General features: G+C 48.5%; 1 protein-coding gene across 1 annotated transcript in view; it reads right to left on the bottom strand.

Annotated features, from left to right (window-relative positions):
• dnah10 (dynein axonemal heavy chain 10) overlaps positions 1-24836 on the bottom strand; it is a 170517-nt gene that overhangs the window by 46055 nt on the left and 99626 nt on the right. The window contains exons 45-57 of the mRNA XM_072439315.1: positions 20290-20432; positions 19607-19759; positions 18517-18777; positions 17304-17476; positions 16515-16608; positions 16250-16417; positions 15960-16148; positions 14489-14660; positions 13579-13782; positions 12942-13022; positions 12473-12670; positions 7488-7649; positions 6774-6948 (exon numbers count right to left, since the gene is read on the bottom strand). Coding sequence (XP_072295416.1) covers positions 6774-6948; positions 7488-7649; positions 12473-12670; positions 12942-13022; positions 13579-13782; positions 14489-14660; positions 15960-16148; positions 16250-16417; positions 16515-16608; positions 17304-17476; positions 18517-18777; positions 19607-19759; positions 20290-20432 — 2173 coding nt within the window. The remainder of the gene's footprint in view (positions 1-6773; positions 6949-7487; positions 7650-12472; positions 12671-12941; positions 13023-13578; positions 13783-14488; positions 14661-15959; positions 16149-16249; positions 16418-16514; positions 16609-17303; positions 17477-18516; positions 18778-19606; positions 19760-20289; positions 20433-24836) is intronic.

Genomic DNA, 24836 nt, shown 5'->3' with positions numbered 1-24836 from the left:
CCCCAGAGGACAGCAGAGGGGCCCCCAAAGATGGTCCACAATAAGCACATAGAATATCAACTTAACATATATTTGTTTAAATGTGAGGTACTAAGCCTGAGAGGAAAAGGCGATCAGAGGATTTAGTAAGTTGGATAAGGAAGGTTACTGTTACTGAGTGAGTTACAACTTATAATGCTCTGCTCCTCGTTTCATCTGCTGACACCAGGGTCTCTGCACCAGGGTCTCTGCACCAGGGTCTCACAAACTGCAATAGCTAATGCAGTGGTTCTTAACCTCGATGGAACCCCAGGGGTTCGGCGGAGGTCAAAACACACATCAGACTCATCTGGTGCGCTCAGAAGTCGACTTGTGACTGTCGTGTCGTCTTGTGATTTCTTTCTTAATATTTTAGATTGAATCAAAGCCCACCTTCAGGCCCACGATCAGAGGTGACTGATATCCGGTGACGTCATTTCCGGTGAGTGTGTCGCGTTTTCAGAGCTGTTCGTTCTTAGAGCCTTTTACCGATTAATCCACGAATTATACACACTATTTACGCATCATATACACGAAAGTGAACGTTTGATTTCTCCGCAAACAATCCGGAGCCTCAAGCCGCTCGCTTTTCAGTATTTCGTGGATTAAAAAGCCCTCCTCACTTTCTAGCTCCAGCCTGAACTAGCCTAGCGTAGCCTAGCCGCTAGCGTCATGGCTGGATCTACCTTTACCTGTTTGAGCTGTCATATGTCGAGTCAGAACCCTGGCTCCTTCTCTGATGATAGGTGCGTGAAGTGCAGTGTAGTGGTAGTTTTGGAGGCCAGGGTTACGGAGTTAGAAGCGCGGATCCGCTGTTTAGAGGAGCTTAAGTCCAGTTATAGTTCGGTTTTAGCGCGAGGGCTACCGGACCGCGCTGCAGGGCGTAGCATTAGCATTAGCAGTAGCAGTAAGGCCGAGCTCAGCCCCTCAGTGTCTCCCGTGCAGCCGGGACTAGACCAGGAACAGAATAGGGACCATTTTGTGACAGTTCGGAGGGGACAAGGCGCTAAACGCCGAACCTCAGAGCGCCGTGAGCTTCACGTCTATAATAGGTTTTCTCCCCTCAGCGATCACACGCCCGCTGAACACACGAGAGAAACTCTTGTAATCGGGAGTTCTATTGTTAGAGACGTGAAGCTGCCAGCTGCTAGCGTTAGGTGTTACCCGGGGGCCAGAATGGGTGACATCGAAGGAAACCTTAGGATCTTAAAGCGGAGTAGGACCCGTTTCCGGCGAGTCGTGGTTCACGCAGGCGGTAACGACGCCCGTCGGAGACAATCAGAGGTGCTCAAAGTTCAAGTAGCCGCGGTGTGTGACCTAGCGAAGTCGATGTCGGACACTGTAATATTTTCTGGTCCCCTGCCCAATCGGATCAATGCTGAATTGTACAGCCGTCTCTCAGCATTCAACAACTGGTTATCCAGATGGTGCCCTCAAAACAACGTTGTCTTTATTGATAACTGGAGTGCGTTTTGGGGAAAGCCCGGGCTCATACGCAGGGATGGCATCCATCCGACTTCGGAGGGTACATCCCTATTAGTTCGGAATTTGACCGATAGTCTTAGTCGTGTTAAGTGACCATCTAGGGATGAGCCCCAGGTGCAGAGCAGCAGTTCAAGACGCTCCTCTGTCGCCGAACTCTCGCCCGTTCTGTTACCTGTGAAGTGTTCAGATTCAAGACAGATAGAGACTGTGTGTGTCCCTCGTGTCCCTCGTGTCCCTCGTACAAATAATGCCAAAAAGTCACATTTCAGAAAAAATATTTCAGGCGTCAGACCAAATAACTTAAGGAAAATAACAATCACAAATGACACAAATACACAAATGAATAAACACGTAAAATGTGGACTGCTAAACATTAGAGCAATTTCCTCCAAATCGCTCTTAGTTAATGAATTAATTAGTGACTATAACATAGATCTTCTAGCTCTAACTGAAACGTGGCTTCAACAAGACGACTACGTCAGACTAAATGAGTCCACCCCACCCAGCCATGTTAACTTTCAGACTGCCAGGAGCACAGGCCGAGGTGGTGGTGTGGCAGTGATCTCCCACTCAAGCCTACTCATGAGCCCTAAAACTAACAATGCATTTCACTCATTTGAAAGCCTTATGCTGTCAATCACATGTCCAAATATGAAAAACCAAAAAGGAGTTTTGTTCATAGTTATCTACCGACCTCCTGGTCCCTATTCAGAGTTTTTAACAGAGTTTTCTGACTTTATATCAAACTTAGTGTTAGCCTGGGATAAAATAGTTATAGTTGGAGACTTTAATATCCACGTGAACATGAGTGATGACGCTCTCAGTAATGCCTTCAGCGCCTTGTTAGACAGCATTGGTGAATGTAAATAAACCGACTCACACTCACAAGAACACTCTGGATCTTGTCCTAACGTATGGAACAGAGATTAGTGACCTCATTGTCCTCCCTCAAAACCCTATATTGTCAGATAATTTCCTAATTACCTTTCAGTTTATTCTTAAAGATCATCCAGTCCCACAAAATAAAGTTATAATGAAAAGGACAATATCTGAAAAATCTATCTCAAAATTCAAAGAAATAATAGAGCCAATATTCAGTGACATGTCATGTGATCCTGCTGAGAACAGCTTTAGTCCCAGTTTAAGTGATCAATGTGTCGACTTGACCATGAATTCTCTGAAGTCTGCTCTTGACGTTGTCGCGCCGTTAAAACAGAAGGTCATTAGGCCAAAGCGCGCCTCCCCATGGTACAACCAAGAACTGTGTTCACATAAACAAAAAGTTAGAAAGTTAGAGGGATTATTTCGTCGCTCTCACACCGAAGAATCCCTAAAAGCATGGAAAAGTTGCCTGCTGTCCTATAAGCAGGCTCTGCGTAAGGCCCAAACCAGATATTATTCAAATCTAATAGAAGTCAACAAAAGTAACACTAAATTCCTTTTCAGCACTGTAGCTAGGCTAACAAACTGTCACAGTGCAGTAGAGCCCTCAATCCCAGCTACACTTAGCTCTGATGATTTCCTCCTATTTTTTAATAATAAAATAAAAACAATCAGAGATAAATTAGATGAAATTACCCCCGCTATTAGCCCTGAACTAGCCCAAGCTGTAAATCTAACGTCCCATATAAATCCACCTGTAAACCTAGAAAGGTTCACAGCTGCTGATCAAGCAGAGATAACTTCAGCCATTATGTCCTCTAAAAGCTCAACTTGTGTCCTAGACCCCATTCCAAGCAGACTCCTCAAAGACATTCTTCCCCTAATTATAGACCCTATTCTTAATATAATAAATACTTCACTTCCACAGTCCTTCAAACATGCAGTCATTAAACCTCTTCTGAAAAAGCCTAATCTAGATCCCGACCTATTGGTAAACTACAGACCTATTTCAAATCTTCCCTTCGTCTCTAAAATCCTTGAAAAAGTTGTAGTAAAACAGCTTTGTCGCCACCTGCAGGACAATAACTTATTTGAAGTTTTCCAGTCAGGGTTCAGAGCCCACCACAGCACTGAAACTGCACTAGTTAAAGTCACAAATGATTTGTTATTAGCCGCTGACGATGGACTGGTCTCAATCCTGGTTCTGTTGGACCTCAGCGCAGCGTTTGACACCATCGACCACAACATTCTACTGCAGAGGTTAGAATGTGATGTAGGTGTTGGAGGAACAGCCCTCAGCTGGTTTAAATCCTATCTATCTGATAGGTTCCAATTTGTTAATGTAAACCAGAGCTCCTCACCAAGCTCTAAAGTAATTTACGGTGTGCCACAGGGTTCGGTACTCGGTCCAATTCTGTTTACTCTTTATATGCTACCATTAGGCAACATTATCAGAAAGCATGGCATTAACTTCCACTGCTATGCAGATGATACTCAGCTGTATTTATCAATGAAACCTGATCAGAGCGATCAAGGAGACAGACTTAGTACTTGTGTGAAGGAGATAAAAACCTGGATGACACTAAACTACCTGCTTCTTAACCCTGAAAAAACCGAGGTCATTGTGCTTGGCCCTAAGCATCTACGAGACGCTCTATCTGAGCAGATAGTCACACTGGACAATGTCAGTGTAGCCTCCAGTTCTACTGTAAGAAACCTTGGAGTCTTATTTGACCAGGAGCTCTCATTTAAAGCTCATATAAATCAAGCTTGTAAAACAGCCTATTTCCATTTGCGCAACATCGCCAAAATCAGAAGAATCCTGCCTAAAAGTGATGCCGAAAAACTTATCCATGCATTTGTAACGACTAGATTAGACTACTGTAACTCCCTGCTTGCAGCGTGTCCTAAAAGCTCCATAAAAAGCTTTCAACTGGTTCAAAATGCAGCAGCAAGATTACTAACAGGAACAAAAAGAAGAGAGCACATTACTCCAGTGCTGAAGTCTCTTCACTGGCTCCCCGTCGAGTCTAGAATCAAATTCAAAATTCTACTCTTGACCTACAAAGCCATAAATGACATGGCCCCATCCTACCTCAAAGATGCTATAGAACCATATCATCCAAACAGAGCTCTTCGCTCTCAGAATGCTGGCCTTCTGGTGGTGCCAAGAGTCTCTAAAAGTACTGTAGGAGGTAGAGCGTTTAGCTACCAAGCTCCTGTGTTATGGAATCAGCTCCCGACCCATGTTAAATATGCTGACACAGTCTCTTCATTTAAGTCCAGGCTTAAAACGTTCCTCTTCGAAATCGCTTATGGTCAGAGTAGTTAGGAACAGAAAGATAAACCCACAGCTTCAGCTACGCTGCCCTAGGAGTAACTATGCTGGGGGAAGTATGACAGCTTGAGCACTATCCTCTTCTTCTTCTGACTACTTATGCTATCAAACAATATTTATTTTTTGATTCCACTTGCAAACTGTTCACCGCCTTCTTTTCTTTCTCTCACTCCTGAGGACCTGTGGACCCAGATGCCCCTCCCCTGGTGAAGTGGTCCCTGCCCTGTGTGGACGGTCCCTCATCTGCCTGAAGAGTGGCTCCAGTTCGCCTCAGTCGGTCCCTCATCTGCCTGAAGAGTGGGTCCAGCTCGCCTCCGACGGTCCCTCGTCTGCCTGAAGAGTGGGTCCAGCTCGCCTCCGACGGTCCCTCTTCTGCCTGAAGAGTGGGTCCAGCTCGACTCAGACGGTCCCTCTTCTGCCTGAAGAGTGGGTCCAGCTCGACTCAGACGGTCCCTCTTCTGCCTGAAGAGTGGGTCCAGCTCGACTCAGACGGTCCCTCATCTGCCTGAAGAGTGGGTCCAGCTCGACTCAGACGGTCCCTCTTCTGCCTGAAGAGTGGGTCCAGCTCGACTCAGACGGTCCCTCATCTGCCTGAAGAGTGGGTCCAGCTCGACTCAGACGGTCCCTCATCTGCCTGAAGAGTGGGTCCAGCTCGACTCAGACGGTCCCTCTTCTGCCTGAAGAGTGGGTCCAGCTCCAGTCTCCTTGTGTCCGTCTGTCCGTCTGTGAGAGTCGGATCTCTCCTTCACTGGAACTCCTCCAGGTTTCTACGCTTTTTTCCCAAAGAGGTTTTTTTGTAGTTTTTCCTGGCCGAGAAGGAGAGTCTAAGGACAGAGGACCCTGGGACATCGTCCCTCGCCACCACAGACATTGTCTGACTTCATCGCCACCACAGACATTGTTGATTCATTTCTCCCTGTGGCCCTCAGAGGCAACTGTTGTTGTGATTTTGGGCCTTACAAAAATAAATTGATTTGATTTGATTTGACCTTTCTGGGCAAAGTCTTGGTACCAGCCTGGCACCTAAGAGGGCCAAAATGACCAGGGAAATCCCCCAGAGTCTAACCTGTATCAAAACCCCTTTTGGAATAAGACCTGTCGCCAGGTCAGAGTCTCAAGAGTCGAGCCTGTATCAAAGCCCTCCTTTCTGGGCTAAGACACAGCACCAGCCTGGCCCCACAAGGGCCAAAAGAACAGCCTCTGGGGCCATTTCCCTTGTCCTTTTCTATAACTACTATAATATAATATAATATCTTTGTGAGCGATCCTTTTCGAAGATGCTGGACATAAAAATGAAGAAAAGGAACAGACTTTGTTGTGAAAATGACATGAGAGTGTCGCATTTCTGAACTGGTCAGTGAAAGAAACAGCAGAAGTCACTCATGACGTCAATATTCATTATGTTTTTGTGTGAAAATCATGTTTTGATGATTTCGTTCTTTGAACACAGTGATGTTGATGCACGGTTCATTTTGTGCACCAGTAAAATATATACCCATGTTTTGAATTCTGTGGCCCCGCCCCCATGCATGAACCTGACACTCCACAACTGAGATATAACTATGATAACAGACCTTATCATATTATCTTTCTTTAAAATCTGTTTTTCTTGGATTAATTGTTTTGTGGGTTGTCAGGGTCGTGCATGGGGGCGGGGCCACAGAAATTGAAAAAAAAAATATATTATATTTTTCCAATTAAGAAGCGTTCGGTGAATGCGCTTATGAAACTGGTTCAGTTCCTCCAAAAAGGTTAAGAACCACTGCTATAGATACATCAGATACATCAGATACATCAGATTCATCAGATATATCAGATATATCAGATATATCAGATGTATCAGATATATCAGATATATCAGATATATCAGATATATCAGATATATCAGATACATCAGATACATCAGATGCATCAGATGCATCAGATACATCAGATACATCAGATACATCAGAGCTCATTCTTTCACTCATTCACTTTCACACATCAGACTTCTCCAGTTCTGCAGGGTGTGGCGAGCAGCCTCCAGAGCGGGCGTGGCCCTTGTACTGACCTGATCTCTGTGACATCAGACTTCTCCAGGTTCTGCAGGGCGTGGCGAGCAGCCTCCAGAGCGGGCAGAGCCTCAGCCAGAGAGCTCTCCGCCTCCTTCTTCTCCACTGCGATCACCTTGTTCTGCTCCTCGATCTCCTTGGCTTTCTCCTCAGCCTGGCACTTCTTCTCCTCCGCTGGAGCCAGGATCAAACATGTATCAGACTTTATTCTGGATTTAGTTTAAGTGGCTATGGCGTTTTTTAATTACATTTGCTTTAAGTGGTAAGGAAAACGAGAGAAACTGAAGGAAACCTTTGACGTCAGACAAAAAACATTTAAACTACACAAAGACAGAACACAAGACCACAAAGGTCACAGAGTGTTCCTGCTGTGACGCGGGATTTTGGTTCTGGTTCAGATTCTGATCATTTAATCGTCAAACTTCAAATGTTTGGATGAGGGAACAATATAAAACATCCAGATTCAAACTTTCTCGTACATGACAAAAAACTCTGAGGCTAATTGCCTGAAAAAATAATGTTTGAGTTGAAAAGATTAAAATGCACTTGGTGAAGGTGTATCTAGTGCAACACACACAAGAACTTCCTGCTTTAGTAACATTTATTATAGTATTATATGTATATATTATATCATATCAAACATAATATGATATAATAAATACATTGAAACAGGTCCATGTGTGGAGCTGGTCAGACGTGGAGTCCTCACTGACCTACAGCGGTGTTGGAGGTGATCTCGTCCAGCAGAGCCTCACAGGCTGTGGACTTCTCATCCAGGACCACCCTCTGCTCGGCCAGTTTGAGGTTCAGTTCCCCCAGCTGCTCCGTGGCCTCCTTAAGCTTATCCAGACCTCCTTCCAGACGCTTGCACTGAGCTAGAGCAGAGCAAACATGCACCACACGTCAACCAAACTGAGTCCATCTGGTCCCTGCAGCTGAACAGTCTGGGCCTGGTTAGTGCTTGGATGGGAGACCGCTGTGAACACCATGTGCCACAGGGGGGCAGCAGTGGTCCACACGTGCCAAACTGGCAGCCCGTGGGCCAAATCCGGCCCTCAAGACAATTTCTGTTGGCCCCCGAAAGGATTTCAAATTTGTATCATTAATGGCCAATGTTTCAACATCAACAGCACCACCTCCACCGCCTCCAGCGAAGGATTCAGCTCCAGCTGCTCCACAATCACCTCCACCGCCTCCAGCGAACGACTCATCAGCAACAGCAGCACAACAATCTTCACAGCACATGGGGTCATTGCCCATAGGGTCTTCATCAAAGGCCTTGGACCCATCTGTGACAGGCCCGACAGCATCCCTGTCATCGCCCCTGCCTTCAGACCAGCCCTGGGTTCCCCCTGCAACATCTACTCCCACTACAGATTCCTCACTCTCCTTTCCATCTCCACCCTCACCCAGGGGCCTTCCCCGCCATCTTGAATGTCTGATCAAATCAGGACTTTAGATGGCTCCACGCCCCAATGAAGCAAAATCAAGAGTTATGTCAACACTTATCAACTCTTCCCCGCACAAGCCAACTCCCGCTACACCAACAAAACCCCCATCACCTATCCCCCCTCCCCTTTCACCTGGTATCTCCCACCCCCCCTCGCCCTTCACCTGGTATCTCCCATCCCCCCTCGTCCTTCACCTGGTATCTCCCATCCCCCCTCGCCTTTCACCTGGTATCTCCTATCCCCCCTCCCCTTTCACCTGGTATCTCCCATCCCGCCTCGCCTTTCACCTGGTATCTCCCAACCCCCCTCGCCTTTCACCTGGTATCTCCCATCCCCCTCGCCTTTCACCTGGTGTCTCCCATCCCCCCTCCCCTTTCACCTGGTATCTCCCATCCCCGCTCGCCTTTCACCTGGTATCTCCCATCCCCCCTCGCCTTTCACCTGGTGTCTCCCATCCCCCTCCCCTTTCACCTGGTGTCTCCCATCCCTCCTCCCCTTTCACCTGGTATCTCCCATCCCCCCTCCCCTTTCACCTGGTATCTCCCATCCCCCCTCGCCTTTCACCTGGTATCTCCCATCCCCCCTCCCCTTTCACCTGGTATCTCCCATCCCCCCTCACCTTTCACCTGGTATCCCCCCTCGGCTTTCACCTGGTATCTCCCATCCCCCCTCACCTTTCACCTGGTATCCCCCCTCGGCTTTCACCTGGTATCTCCCATCCCCCCTCGCCTTTCATCTGGTGTCTCCCATCCCCCCTCCCCTTTCACCTGGTATCTCCCATCCCCCCTCACCTTTCACCTGGTATCTCCCATCCCCCTCGCCTTTCACCTGGTATCTCCCATCCCCCCTCCCCTTTCACCTGGTATCTCCCATCCCCCCTCGCCTTTCACCTGGTGTCTCCCATCCCCCCTCGCCTTTCCCCTGGTGTCTCCCATCCCCCTCCCCTTTCACCTGGTATCTCCCATCCCCCCTCGGCTTTCACCTGGTATCTCCCATCCCCCCTCGCCTTTCACCTGGTGTCTCCCATCCCCCTCCCCTTTCACCTGGTGTCTCCCATCCCCCTCCCCTTTCACCTGGTATTACCCATCCCCCTCGCCTTTCACCTGATATCACCCATCCCCCCTCGTCCTTCACCTGGTATCTCCCATCCCCCCTCCCCTTTCACCTGGTATCACCCATCCCCCCTCGCCTTTCACCTGGTATCTCCCATCCCCCTCGCCTTTCACCTGGTATCACCCATCCCCCCTCGCCTTTCACCTGGTATCTTCCATCCCCCCTCACCTTTCACCTGGTATCACCCATCCCCCCTCGCCTTTCACCTGGTATCTCCCATCCCCCTGGTCCTTCACCTGGTATCTCCCATCCCCCCTCGTCCTTCACCTGGTATCTCCCATCCCCCCTCCCCTTTCACCGGGTATCTCCCATCCCCCCTCGCCTTACACCTGGTATCTCCCATCCCCCCTTGCCTTTCACCTGGTGTCTCCCATCCCCCCTTGCCTTTCACCTGGTGTCTCCCATCCCCCCTTGCCTTTCACCTGGTGTCTCCCATCCCCCTCCCCTTTCACCTGGTATCTCCCATGCCCCCTCGCCTTTCACCTGGTATCTACCATCCCCCCTCGCCTTTCACCTGGTGTCTCCCATCCCCCCTCGCCTTTCACCTGGTGTCTCCCATCCCCCTCCCCTTTCACCTGGTGTCTCCCATCCCCCTCCCCTTTCACCTGGTGTCTCCCATCCCCCCTCCCCTTTCACCTGGTATCACCCATCCCCCTCGCCTTTCACCTGCTATCACCCATCCCCCCTCGTCCTTCACCTGGTACCTCCCATCCCCCCTCACCTTTCACCTGGTATCCCCCCTCGCCTTTCACCTGGTATCTCCCATCCCCCCTCCCCTTTCACCTGGTATCTCCCATCCCCCCTCACCTTTCACCTGGTATCACCCATCCCCCCTCGCCTTTCACCTGGTATCTCCCATCCCCCCTCGTCCTTCACCTGGTATCTCCCATCAACTCTAGCCTTTCACCTGGTATCACCCATCCCCCTCGCCTTTCACCTGGTATCTCCCATCCCCCCTCGCCTTACACCTGGTATCTCCCATCCCCCCTCGCCTTTCACCTGGTGTCTCCCATCCCCCCTTGCCTTTCACCTGGTGTCTCCCATCCCCCTCCCCTTTCACCTGGTGTCTCCCATCCCCCCTCGCCTTTCACCTGGTGTTTCCCATCCCCCTCCCCTTTCACCTGGTGTCTCCCATCCCCCCTCCCCTTTCACCTGGTATCACCCATCCCCCCCTCGCCTTTCACCTGGTATCTCCCATCCCCCCTCGTCCTTCACCTGGTATCTCCCATCCCCCCTCCCCTTTCACCTGGTATCACCCATCCCCCCTCGCCTTTCACCTGGTATCACCCATCTCCCATCCCCCCTCGTCCTTCACCTGGTAACTCCTATCCCCCCTCGTCCTTCACCTGGTATCTACCATCCCCCCTCCCCTTTCACCTGGTATCTCCCATCCCCCCATTACACCTGGTATCTCCCATCCCCCCTCGTCCTTCACCTGGTATCTCCCATCCCCCCTCGCCTTTCACCTGGTATCACCCATACCCCCTCACCTTTCACCTGGTATCACCCATCCCATCTCGCCTTTCACCTGGTATCTCCCATCCCCCCTCGTCCTTCACCTGGTATCTCCCATCCCCCCTCGCCTTTCACCTGGTGTCTCCCATCCCCCCTCGTCCTTCACCTGGTATCTCCCATCCCCTCTCCCCTTTCACCTGGTGTCTCCCATAGAGAGGATGCACTGGGTCTCAGCACTGCCGAATCTTAAACATGAGAAAACAAAAAAGGGGGCGGAGTCTGTGCTATCTTTAGAGATGAAATAATGACCCGCAGGTCGTTCTTTTGGGGTGTTTTCATCATTTGAGTATGTCTCCTTTAAAATAGAGCTAAATCCATTCTCTTCATTTTTTGTGCACACAAAGTACGAATTGCGTCACATTTGAATTTGTTTTTAAACCCTTTGCCCTAAATGTACTTGAAGAGATTAAAGTTTATATGGAGTGCAAAATATTTAGTTTTTCACATTCTTATGAAATTTGCCAATTTTTTTAACTTCCCAATTAAAAACACCCTAAAAAGATATGAATATATCAATATAAATAAAAAGACCCCTGTAATATTTCTTAAGGCATAGACACAGCAATGAGAGGAACCTCTCATATTATTGCAATGGGAGAATCTCCCCATTTCTGAAATGTGAACTTGGTGACGCTTCATACTTTTACAAACTCCTCCTTGAGCGTATGGCCCATATCGTGCAAAATTGACTTTTCAGAGCTTTTAACTGTCTTACAGAGCTGTAGGCCCTCATAAAATGATGTGCCCATCGTGGTTTCTGATTGATTCCTGCAGTGTTTAGCTAGAGAACAGTCTCTATCTTTCTCCTCAGATGAGCAGACGAACGAGGGCTTCTCACATAATCACTGTTCCCTGTTTAGGAACTGTTTAGGCTCAAAGTAGTGTTGATCTGAATTTCTATCGTTTCTCACTCATTCGCGCGGAGCGGCACAGACAGCTGTGGGGGACACACTACGTCACGGGTGGGCGGGGCACACACGCGCTCTGAGACTACATCACGGGTTGGGCTGGGGAGCCAGATCGCTCTTCGCAAGGGTGGGGGCGAATATCAAACCAAGCCGTCTGCATTTCCGGGTTGGTGAGGGGGTCCAAGGTCTGGGTGATATTTCTAAACTATTATGTTAAGGGTGTTGCACAACCCTTATTATTGTCAATTATACACTTAGGATAGACTACGAAACGTGAAAAAAAGCATGTTATGGCACCTTTAATATGTTCACAAATTCCCACATTAGAAGTTTCCTCCTTCTCACTGCCAGAACCTTATGTACGCTTATGGCTACTACATTTGGAGTAGTAGTAGAACGGTAGCAAAACTGTCGCATGTCCTCCATGTCCCCCATGTCCCTCATGTCCTCCATGTCCCCCATGCCCTCCATGTCCTTAATGTCCTCCATTTCCTCCATGTCCTCCATGTCCTCCATGAGCCTCCACGGTTTCTTAGGAAAGGTTTGTTTGTGGGGCTAATTTCACTTCAACAGAATCCTTGGGTCTGACAAGCGTTTTATCCTTACTTTATAACTTGATATGATTCATTTATTTCATTTAAGTTTCTTTCCTTAAATCCTTAAAAAACCTTCTTACTCAGATGCAAAGTAGAATATAAGTGCATGTCCTACCCAGAATGTCCTGGTCCTTCTCCTGCAGCAGAGCCGTGTACGTGTTGATGAAGTCCAGGTAGTTCTTTGGCGTGACAAAGTTGCAGCGGCGGAGCTTCTGCAGGAACAGCATGCTGTAGTCGCGGACACAGTCGTGGACCATGCACACGTGGGAGATGACCGCTGCAGAGTGCTCCTCAGGAATCATCGTATCTTGACCTGCACCACACACTACATTACTTTATATATTAAACCTTCACACAGGCGTGTAATAGACAGAAGACACGGATGATTATGGGTTTGTGGAGCCAAAAACCGAACCAGTGTTTGAAGGAATTAAATGTGTTATGAGGGAAATGATAATGAGATAACTGCTGCTTTAGTTCAGTTTAGTCCTGTTCGTGATGTATATTTAGCACAATGACTAATATTACTGTATTGTGACTTGTGTAGTTCTTTGTTCTTTGCCTCCTCAGCCATCAGTCCTCACCCAAAAAGGACTGAGCCACAGCCAGCAGAGCCTGTGGGGGCCACGGCAGGAACCAGTCGATGACCGTGTTGTTCATCAGCCCTGGGAGCACAACCACAACATGTGAGTCCCACAATCTGCTCTGGCTCGTGCTTCATTAGACATTTATAGACAGTTGTAGTGTAAAACGGGGAGAAAGAGGCTAGACATTCAGAAACGACCCCACAGAACATTCACAAACCTGTTTACGTGTTTGTCAGCCCATAATGTTCATCCACAAACTGTAAAGTTAAAGGACATATTCTACCTTCACACGTGCTCTTGTTTTGGCGTCTCATGTATTAGAGGTGAAAAGTAGGCATGTTTTGAAAAGCATACAATCCTGATGAGGCGTTCGCTCATAACTCCATCTATTGGCAGCAGAGGGACTTACCATGGGGAAGTAAACAAAACCTAGCTGCTCCGACATGTTAATGTAAGCACGCAGTTGTAATGAAAACGATTTGAAGCAGAAAAGCTCAGGTTTGTGATGATTTATGGATTAAAAAACAGCACAAGACGGATCACAAACCTGGGGAGATTGAAAGTGATTTGAAGGTGACTTAGTGCGGCTCAGAGAAGGAGCAGAAGACGAGGGTGTAAAGAGGATTCATCTGACCTGGGAAGTTCCGGCAGCGCGTCCGGAGCGTGTCGCCCACAGGAGACATGCCCAGGACGATGTGGAGGTTGTTGGCGCTCTTGTTGACAAAGAACTGCCACACGCTCTCTTTGGAGGGGCCCGCTCCACTCTTCAGGGCCTCCTCCCTCACCTGGTTCAGCAGGGACTCTTTCTCGTCGTCAGGGAACAGAGCGGGAACAATGCCTGGAAAAGCACAGGTCAAGGCAGACACAAGGTCTTTGATTACGCAAACACAGTTTAAGTAGTTAGAATGATTTATTGGGAATAATAGCCAACAATTAGCTGGGTAAGATGGTGGAAAATATATGTTTTGACCCGGTTAATGGTCAATAATTCAGTCATTAAGGGCCATAGGCAGCAAATGTGGGCCCTTCTATTTGTGCAGGTCAAGATCCTTGCTGCAGACGAGAGAGTTCCTTATCGTTTAAACAGGAAAATGAACTGTTACAATCGTCTAAGTGTGAAGAGACAAAAGCATGAATTATACGTTCCAGATCATTTTGAGACAAGTTTAGAGATTTTCCTCAACTGAAAGAAACATTTCCTCGTCAGCTGCTGGAGTGGAGCTCTAAAGACATGTCTTTGTCAAAGACAACACAGAAGTTTCTAAGACTTGGTTTAACAGACTGGTCTAAAACACCCACACACTGGTTTATCCCTGGAATGACATCATCAGGAGCAATAATCAGTGTCTCTATTTTGTCTGTATTTAGCTGTAGAGCTTTTACAGCCATTATTTTATTTGCACTAAACAACTGACCAAGAGCTTAATATGACACATTTTTGGACCCATTTCCTAACGAAACATGAGCACTTAAGCATTTGCAGATTTGATAGCATGTTGTTGATGAGTGTGTGTGTGTGTGTGTCTGCGTGTGTGTGTGTGTACCTGAGGTCAGCATGTTGTTGATGAGCTCCAGAAAGCCCTCCTCAGCCACGTGAGCGTCCGTGAACAGAAACACACACTTTTTGTTCTCAATGCCCAGCTTCAGGTACAGCGCTCTCAGGTCGTCACGGAGGTTGGACTCTGCATAGCCTCTGCTCAGCGTGATCTCAAACACCTGCAGCACATGTACAGGAGGTTGGACTCTGCATAGCCTCTGCTCAGCGTGATCTCAAACACCTGCAGCACATGTACAGGAGGTTGGACTCTGCATAGCCTCTGCTCAGCGTGATCTCAAACACCTGCAGCACATGGACAGGCTTCAGAGCTGAACATGTTCTGTCACTGTCTCATGAAAATGTAGTACTTTGACCGTCATGTTCCACAGTTTGGTACAAACGCAGCTTTCATTTATAACATTTCAGGTGTTCCTGGAAGATTCCTGGAAAAACAACATCTCCAGGGAGAAAGGAAGGTTTTGGACAATCTCAAGTCCTTCACCTCCCTCCTGCTGGACCTCCTGCTGGACCTCCTGCTGGACTTCCAGCTGGACCTCCTGCTGGACCCTCTGCTGGACCCCCTGCTGGACTTCCTGCTGGACCTCCTGCTGAACCCCCTGCTGGACCTCCTGCTGGACCTCCTGCTGGACCTCCTGCTGGACCTCCTGCTGGACCTCCTGCTGGACCTCCTGCAGTTCATCTACAGAGCCACAGGTCTGTGGACAACACCATAAACCTGGCTGTCCACTTCACCTGCAGCACCTGGACTCCCCGGGAACCTACGCCAGGATCAACACCACCTCCTGCTCTGCTCCAGGACAAGCTCTCCCAGCTCAACGTGCCTGACTCCACCTGCAGGGGGAGCACTGACTCCACCTGCAGGGGGAGCACTGACTCCACCTGCAGGGGGAGCACTGACTCCCTGACGGAGGCAGTGCGTGCAGCTGGGGAAGAATGTCTCAGACACTTGGACTATCAGCACAGGAGTTCCACAGGGCAGTGTACTTTCTCCCCTGCTCTTCTCCCTGTGACGAACTGCTGCACCTCCAGCCACGTCGACACCACCCTCATCACCATGACGACACCACCCTCATCACCATGACGACACCACCCTCATCACCATGACGACACCACCCTCATCACCATGACGACACCACCCTCATCGGGCTCATCTCAGACGGGGATGAGTGTCTACAGGAGGTGGAGCGGCTGGTGCAGCGGTAACAACCTGGAGTTCAATGCCCAGAAGACAGTGGAGATGATCGTGGACTTCAGGAGAGTCACAGCCCCCCCCCTTGAATGTAAATTAATCTGTACATTTGTGTACATAATAAGCCTATTTTTATGTTGCACAGAATCACCAGGACAAGTTTGATGTTTGTGAATTCTGATCTTTGACAATAGCAATAAATCGTTTCTGATTCTGAAGTATTTTGCCTGAAATATAATATTGCTGTGAATCCTCTGGTGTCCCGCACCTCGCAGCCGGCAGTGAAGGCTCCCAGCTTGGTGAGGGACTGCTTCCCGGAGCCCCCCACCCCCACCAGCAGGGCGTGGCCCCGGTCCATGCGGAGGATGCGGTGGACACGGGTCAGATGCTCCAGGGCCTCGTCAAAAAGAACCAGCTTCATCCTAGACTTCACCTCATTGTACTCCTCCAGGATCTCCTGCATGGGCAGAGCACGGCAACAAGGGATGAGGGGTTAGGGTCAGGGGTTAGGGGTTAGGGGTTAGGGTCAGGGTTAGTATGACCAGTGTCAGTCTTGACCTCAAACAGAGCTTTGGAAGCCTCGTAGTCCTGGACGTCGTCATAGATCCTGGGTTCGGACTCACTCAGAGCGGTCATGTAGTCCCCAAACAGGACGGGCTCCTTCAGGACGGACTCCGCCTCCGGCCTGAAGTACTGCTCCACCAGGAGGCGCAGGTGCTCCTGGACCTGGATGCACGAAACACACATTTGAGTGCTTGTATCAGGCCTTTACATGAGGCAAGTGTCGAGCACGAGACAGAAGTACAAAAAACCACATGTTTACCAAATCTTTATCCGCCTCGTTGATGAGTCTGTCGTGGAATATTCTCAAGCACTCGTTCCTCCAGACGCGCACGAACTTAGCCACAGTCCCAAACCTGCAAGAGACGATCAGAGCTCACAAATGGAGCCGACGAACCGGAGCCGACGAACCGGAGCCGACAAACCGGAGCCGACAAACCGGAGCGCTGTAACTGCTGGAGCTGTTTATCAAATAAAACCATCGTGAGCTCTATTGAGTCCTTTCACGTGGTGTCATCAGCGTTTCTTGGGGGATGAAGCTCGGTGGAGGCATTGCTCTGTCTGAAGCTAGGTGGAGGCTCTGTTCTATCTGAAGCTAGGTGGAGGCTCTGCTCTGTCTGAAGCTGCGATGCTCAAGTGAAACTTTTGGAGTTACAACATGTGATCAGACTTGTGCTGTTAAACAAGCACAGACATAAGGACCATGGATCAGGACCATGGATCAGGACCATGGATCAGGACCATGGATCAGGACCATGGATCAGGACCATGGATCAGGACCATGGATCAGGACCATGGATCAGGACCATGGATCAGGACCATGGACCAGGACCATGGACGCACAGATCAGAGGCTCCTAAAAAGTTTTTTTTTTAAGTTTTCAGACTTTCTGAGACTTGTTTGTGTGCAGTGGGTCGTCATGGTAACGTTTTTTGTCCTTCACACACAACCTCAGCATGAGATCATTGCAAAGTCACAGGCAACAAATGATCAATAACAAATCATGTTGTCCCTTCAGACAGGGCCCCGTGGTGTGCTCCTGCAGGCGAACCTGTCGGGGTGGGTCATGGTGAGCCCGTGGTAGACCCTGGACAGGTCTCGGAGGTTGAAGATGTAGTGGAACTTGGAGGGCGTGGGAGGGAGCGCTCGGATGATGCCGTTGTACAGCTTCAGCGTGCACATGGTCACTGTGTCACACGCCTTCTGGACCAGATCCTCAAACATCTGCAATTTACATCAGAGACCATCAATATTACACTTTTATCCAGAGGAGACAGTTGACACAGGTTTCACATGAAGTTAAAAACAAACCATATTTATTACTATTTAGTCAAAGCATTCTGTTGAATATCGATGTTCCCGAGATAATGAAGCTAAAGGATCTCTCAAATATTACTGCATAATCATTCTGGTTTACTTTATCTTTACTCTACTTCAGAAAATGAGACTGAGGTTAATGTTTTACTGGACACATTCTAGCACTGTGCCCCATAGAAAAAGAACACGTAACATTTATCACCTACAGCACATGTGTCAAGGCCCGAAATCGATTCATAGAAACGTAGTTACATCCGTAACCGTTTTTATGGCTAAAACTACGTGTCCCACAATGCCGCGGGTCGCCCCTCCCCCAAGGGGCTCTGCCCCTCCCCCACAGGGCTCTGCTGCACTGCTGTGTGAGCTGCCCCTCCCCCACGGGGCTCTGCTGCACTGCTGTGTGAGCTGTGAGGGAGAAGTGCACTTTAAGCACTTTTGAGCAGAAGTTTAGTGGTGTCAGGTGAAGAGATAACTACACAGATGTGGAAATGTTAGTTACATTTAAAAGTTTTTTTAGATCTTGAGAAGTTTATTTTGTTAATAAAGTCACATGTTTATCTCTGTAGAACTGTAGATCATCTCTGAAGTTGTGATGCTCATAAACTGAAGCTCAGAGTTGGTGAAATGACACTTGTTTTTCTAAATACATTTCACTTTATGAGAACAAACGTTTTGTAATTTTTTTTTATCGATCCAGTAATTGCTTCAAAACAGTGTAGGCTTTATAAAGCTATTTATTTCTTATATTTCTAATAGTTTTATATTTTACGTTATGTTCGGCCCGCGACCCAAATGAGTTCGACACCCCTGACCTACAGTACTACACAAGTGGTGTCCAGAATGTAATGTCCAGAAAATATCTCTAATAGTCTTTCATATCGGTGGCTCCATGTGAGGAGGAAACAAGACTAATACACTACATAGAAGTCCAGGACCAGCAGACTCACTTGGGTGTGGCCCTTGAGGATGGAGGCATAGATGAGGTGCAGGGACTCCATGGCGGGGAACGGGATGCTGAAGACACTGAACAGGCTGGTGAAGCGCGTGTCCACCTGGTTGCGGCCTCCTCCGGCTTTGCCCATGGCGGCGATGAAGCCCAGGTCCTTGAGCAGTTTGTAGTTGAGCTCTTTGCTGCGGTCATAAAGGCCCCCGCGGTCCAGGAGCAGCTTGAGCAGAGCAATGGGCTGCTGCGTGCCGTAGCTGTCCACCTGAGGACAGAGGAGGGACAACTAGAGACATCACAACAGCTATGTGAACGGTCACTTAGTGTCACGCCTTGGCCTTTGATTGGACTTCTGGTGAATCAACAGACACAGCTACTAAACTTTGTAAACCGGAAGTAAATTAAATTAAATCATTTATTCTGAGAGGATGTAGGATCTGCTATGGCCCGGCCTGGCACAGATCATATTACTGCAATGGGACAGTCAGTTCTGAGCTAGAGAACTGCATGGAACTGTTTTTAGAGAAAGAAATAAACTGAACTAATCTCACTGAAACTGAGGAGAAATGTATGACACCAAAAAGTTCATTCAGACTGCGCTGCGGCCACGCCTCTTGCATCGTGACCACGCCTCTCGCATCGCGGCCACGCATCTCGCATCGCGGCCACGCCTCTCGCATCGCGGCCACGCCTCTCGCATCGCGGCCATGCCTCTCGCATCACGGCCACGCCTCCCGCATCATGGCCACGCCTCTCGCATAACGGCCACGCCTCTCGCATAACGGCCACGCCTCTCGCATCGTGCTCAGCATTGTTCTACTCACATGATCTTATCTTATTTTATAATACCAACGTTTATGTAAGTTAAGTTGAACTCCAGGAGCAGGAGGAACTGAATGTATGAATGCTTCATGTTTTGCTTCTTTTTATCAAACTACACATGTTTTTGATAGACTTAAAATGTTGAGCAAAAGTACAAGAGATGATGTCGTCTACATTTGACAGACGTGTGTTGCCTCTGCATTAGAGCAGGAAGTGTGAGCAGACCACTGTGTGAGAAGCAGCTGACTGTAGAGGGCAGCAGAGAGAGGGACCTTGGGCATGTTTATGTCGTCCATAAAGATGAGCAGCCTCTTGCCCATGGGGGGCCCATACGTCTCCTTGGTCCTCTTCTCCACGTTGGCCTCCAGGTTCCTCTGAATGTCCAGAGAAGTGGTTCTGGACGAGAAGTTGATCGTCATTGTGATCTGTCAATCAAACGCACAAAGGTTAGTATGTGGGGGACCTCTAGGAACCCATATGCTGTGGGCCCTTCTCCATGGAGCCCAGACGAGGGAGTGAGCAGGTGAATGGACCTGGGCCTCGTCCCCACAGCCACACGTAGATCGTACAGCGGAGGCATCTGCAGCCGTTCTCCCGACATCACACTTTCTACTCGAAGATGGATGGGTGGGATAATCTTCTAATTACTCCTACGCTTCCGTATGGAAAGATGGAAGTATCATGAAATTGACGGCTACCATGGTAACGGGGGGAAATGCAGTGAACTATCAGCTGGATTACACCAAAGTACATCAAACAAAAGCATGAAATTTGAAGTCATCATTTCAAAATAAAGTTGAAATGATTCCATTCATTTAGGAGCCCGATATTATTTCGTGGTCTAAACAAGCGACTGAACTCTGAGCCACAACATCGATACAATATGTACAACACAATTTGTATGAGCAACATTTAACCCTAAACCATCTCAGTTGGCTGGACATTTGTGCCAAACCTTTGAGTCGTCCAAATTCTTGAGGAAGTTCTGGATGGTGGCGGTTTTGGAAGAGCCGGACTCTCCCACCAGCAGCACGGATCTCCTGCTCTTCACCTGCTGCTCCAGGATCCAGCAGGTCCGAGCCGTGTCCGTGGTGGGAACTGGAGAGCGGCAGAGTGGGAAGCATCAAGGGCAAGGAACATAACTCTCCTCTTCTCTAGACGCTTCATAAACCAAAACCAAATGGACTTTTAGGAGCTTTTAACCATATTCTTCCCCCTTAAACCACTGTATTGTATTTACACTGATGAAGGAGCTGGAGCAGATGATCCACTTCGTCCAGTTTATGTCCCTCTGTGTTCCTGTCCCAGTGTCTGGTGCATTTGTTCATATTCAGTTCTGTCCCTGTGACTTATTTTCTGTTATTGCCTTTTGTTGCTTCAGCCAAAAAGCATATTCTACATCAGGTGAATCCTCCATATTCATGTGTATGAGCTGTATATGAGCGCATGTGTTTTTAATATCATCTGTCTTCACACGACTGCACACGCATGACTGCAGGCGCATGACTGTACGCGCATGACTGCACACGCGCATGACTGCACACGCATGACTTCACATACGCATGACTGCACACGCACATGACTGCACGCGCAGGACTGCACGCGCATGACTGCACACGCGCATGACTGCACACGTATGACTGCACACGTATGACTGCACACGCGCAAGACTGCACACGCGCATGACTGCACAGGCATGACTGCACACGCAATGACTGCAAACGCGCATGACTGCACACGCGCATGACTGCACACGCGCATGACTACACACGTGCATGACTACAGGCGTGCATGACTACACACGTACAAGACGACACACACGCATGACTGCACGCGCATGACTGCACGCGCATGACTACACACGTACATGACTACACACGTACATGACTACACATGTACATGATGACAAACGTGCATGACGACACGTACATGACTACACACGTACATGATGACACACGTACATAACTACACACGTACATGACTACACACGTACATGATGACACACGCACATGACTAGACACGCACATGACTACACACGCACATGACTACACACGTACATGACTACACACGTACATGACTACACACGTACATGATGACACACATACATGATGACACACGTACATGACTACACACGTACATGACTACACACGCACATGATGACACACGTACATGACTACAAACGTACATGACTACACACGTACATGACGACACACGTGCATGACTACACACGTGCATGACTACACACGTGCATGACTACACACGTACATGACTACACACGTGCATGACTACACACGCGCATGACTGCACGCGCATGACTACACACGTACATGACTACACACGTACATGACTACACACGTACATGATGACACACGTACATGACGACACACGCACATGACTACACACGTACATGACTACACACGTACATGACTACAGACGTGCATGACTACACACGTACATGACTACACACGTACATGACGACACACGCGCATGACTGCACGTGCATGACTACACACGTACATGACTACATACGTACATGACTACACACGTACATGACTACACACGTACATGATGACACACATATATGACGACACACGCACATGACTATACACGCACCTGACTACACACGTTCATGACTACACACGTTCATGACTACACACGTACATGACTACAGACGTGCATGACTACACACGTACATGACTACACACGTGCATGACTACACACGTACATGACGACACACGTGCATGACTGCACGCGCATGACTACACACGTACATGACTACACACGTACATGACTACACACGTATATGATGACACACGTACATGACGACATACGTACATGACTACACACGTACATGACGACACACATACATGACTACACACGTACATGATGACACACGTACATGACTACACACGTACATGACGACACACGCGCATGACTACACACGTACATGACTACTCACGTACATGAAGACACACGTACATGACTACACACGTACATGACTACACACGTACATGACTACACACGTACATAATGACACACGTACATGACGACACACGTACATGACTACACGCGTACATGACTACACACGTACATGATGAAACACTTACATGACTACACACGTACATGATGACACACGTACATGACTACACACGTACATGACGACACACATACATGACGACACACGTACATGACGACACACGTGCATGACAACACACGGGCATGACTACACACGTGCATGGCTACACATATCCATGACTACACACGTACATAAAGACACACGTACATGACGACACACGTACATGACGACACACGTACATGACGACACACGTGCATGACTACACACGTACATGACACACGCGCATGACTGCACGCGCATGACTACACACGTCCATGACTACACACGTACATGACTACACACGTACATGATAACACACGTACATGACGACACACGCACATGACTACACACGTACATGACTACAGACGTGCATGACTACACACGTACATGACGACACACGTACATGACGACACACGTACATGACGACACACGTAAATGACAACACACGCGCATGACTGCACGCGCATGACTGCACGCGCATGACTACACACGTACATGACTACACACGTACATGACTACACACGTACATGACGACACACGCACATGACTACACACGTACATGACTACACATACATGACTACAGAGGTGCATGACTACACACGTACATGACTACACACGTACATGACGACACACTCGCATGACTGCATGCGCATGACTACACACGCAATGACTGCACACGCGCATGACTGCACACGCGCATGACTGCACACGCGCATGACTGCACACGCGCATGACTGCACACGCGCATGACTACACACGTACATGACTACAGACGTGCATGACTACACACGTACAAGACGACACACACGCATGACTGCACGCGCATGACTGCACGCGCATGACTACACACGTACATGACTACACACGTACATGACTACACACGTACATGACTACACACGTACATGACTACACATGTACATGATGACAAACGTGCATGACGACACACGTACATGACTACACACGTACATGATGACACACGTACATAACTACACACGTACATGACTACACACGTACATGATGACACACGCACATGACTAGACACGCATACGACTACACACGCACATGACTACACACGTACATGACTACACACGTACCTGACTCCACGCGCATGACTGCACACGCGAATGACTGCACACGCGCATGACTACACACGCGTATGACTACACACGCGCATGACTACATAGATCCATAACTACACACGTACATGACGACACACGTGCACGACTACACACGTGCATGACTACACACGTGCATGACTACACACGTACATGACTACAGAGGTGCATGACTGCACGCGCATGACTACACACGTACATGACTACACACGTACATGACTACACACATACATGACTACACACGTACATGATGACACATGTACATGACGACACACGCACATGACTACACACGTACATGACTACACACGTACATGACGACACACGCGCATGACTGCACGCGCATGACTACACACGTACATGACTACACACGTACATGACTACACACATACATGATGACACACGTACATGACAACACACGCACATGACTATACACGCACCTGACTACACACGTACATGACTACACACATACATGACTACAGACGTGCATGACTACACACGTACATGACTACAGACTTGCATGACTACAGACGTGCATGACTACACACGTACATGACTACACACGTACATGACTACACACGTACATGACGACACACGTACATGACGACACACGTACATGACGACACACGTGCATGACGACACACGTGCATGACTACACACGTGCATGACTACACACGTACATGACTACAGACGTGCATGACTACACACGTACATGACTACAGACTTGCATGACTACACACGTGCATGACTACACACGTACATGACTACACACGTACATGACGACACACGTACATGACTACACGCGTACATGACTACACACGTACATGATGACACACTTACATGACTACACACGTACATGATGACACACGTACATGACTACACACGTACATGACTACACACGTACATGACGACACACATACATGACGACACATGTACATGACGACACACGTGCATGACTACACACGGGCATGACTACACACGTGCATGGCTACACATATCCATGACTACACACGTACATGAAGACACACGTACATGACGACACACATACATGACGACACACGTGCATGACGACACACGTGCATGACTACACACGTACATGACGACACACGCGCATGACTGCACGCGCATGACTACACACGTACATGACTACACACGTACATGACTACACATGTACATGATAACACACGTACATGACGACACACGCACATGACTACACACGCACATGACTACACACGCACATGACTACACACGCACATGACTACACACGTACATGAC

Source organism: Eucyclogobius newberryi, unplaced genomic scaffold (genome assembly GCF_026437365.1).
Source record: "Eucyclogobius newberryi isolate DKJ021-1_F unplaced genomic scaffold, fEucNew1.0.hap1 SCAF_9, whole genome shotgun sequence".
Taxonomy (NCBI): Eukaryota; Metazoa; Chordata; class Actinopteri; order Gobiiformes; family Gobiidae; genus Eucyclogobius; species Eucyclogobius newberryi.
The sequence above is the reverse complement of the archived record's forward strand: the minus strand, read 5'-3'. Positions and strand labels throughout refer to the sequence as shown.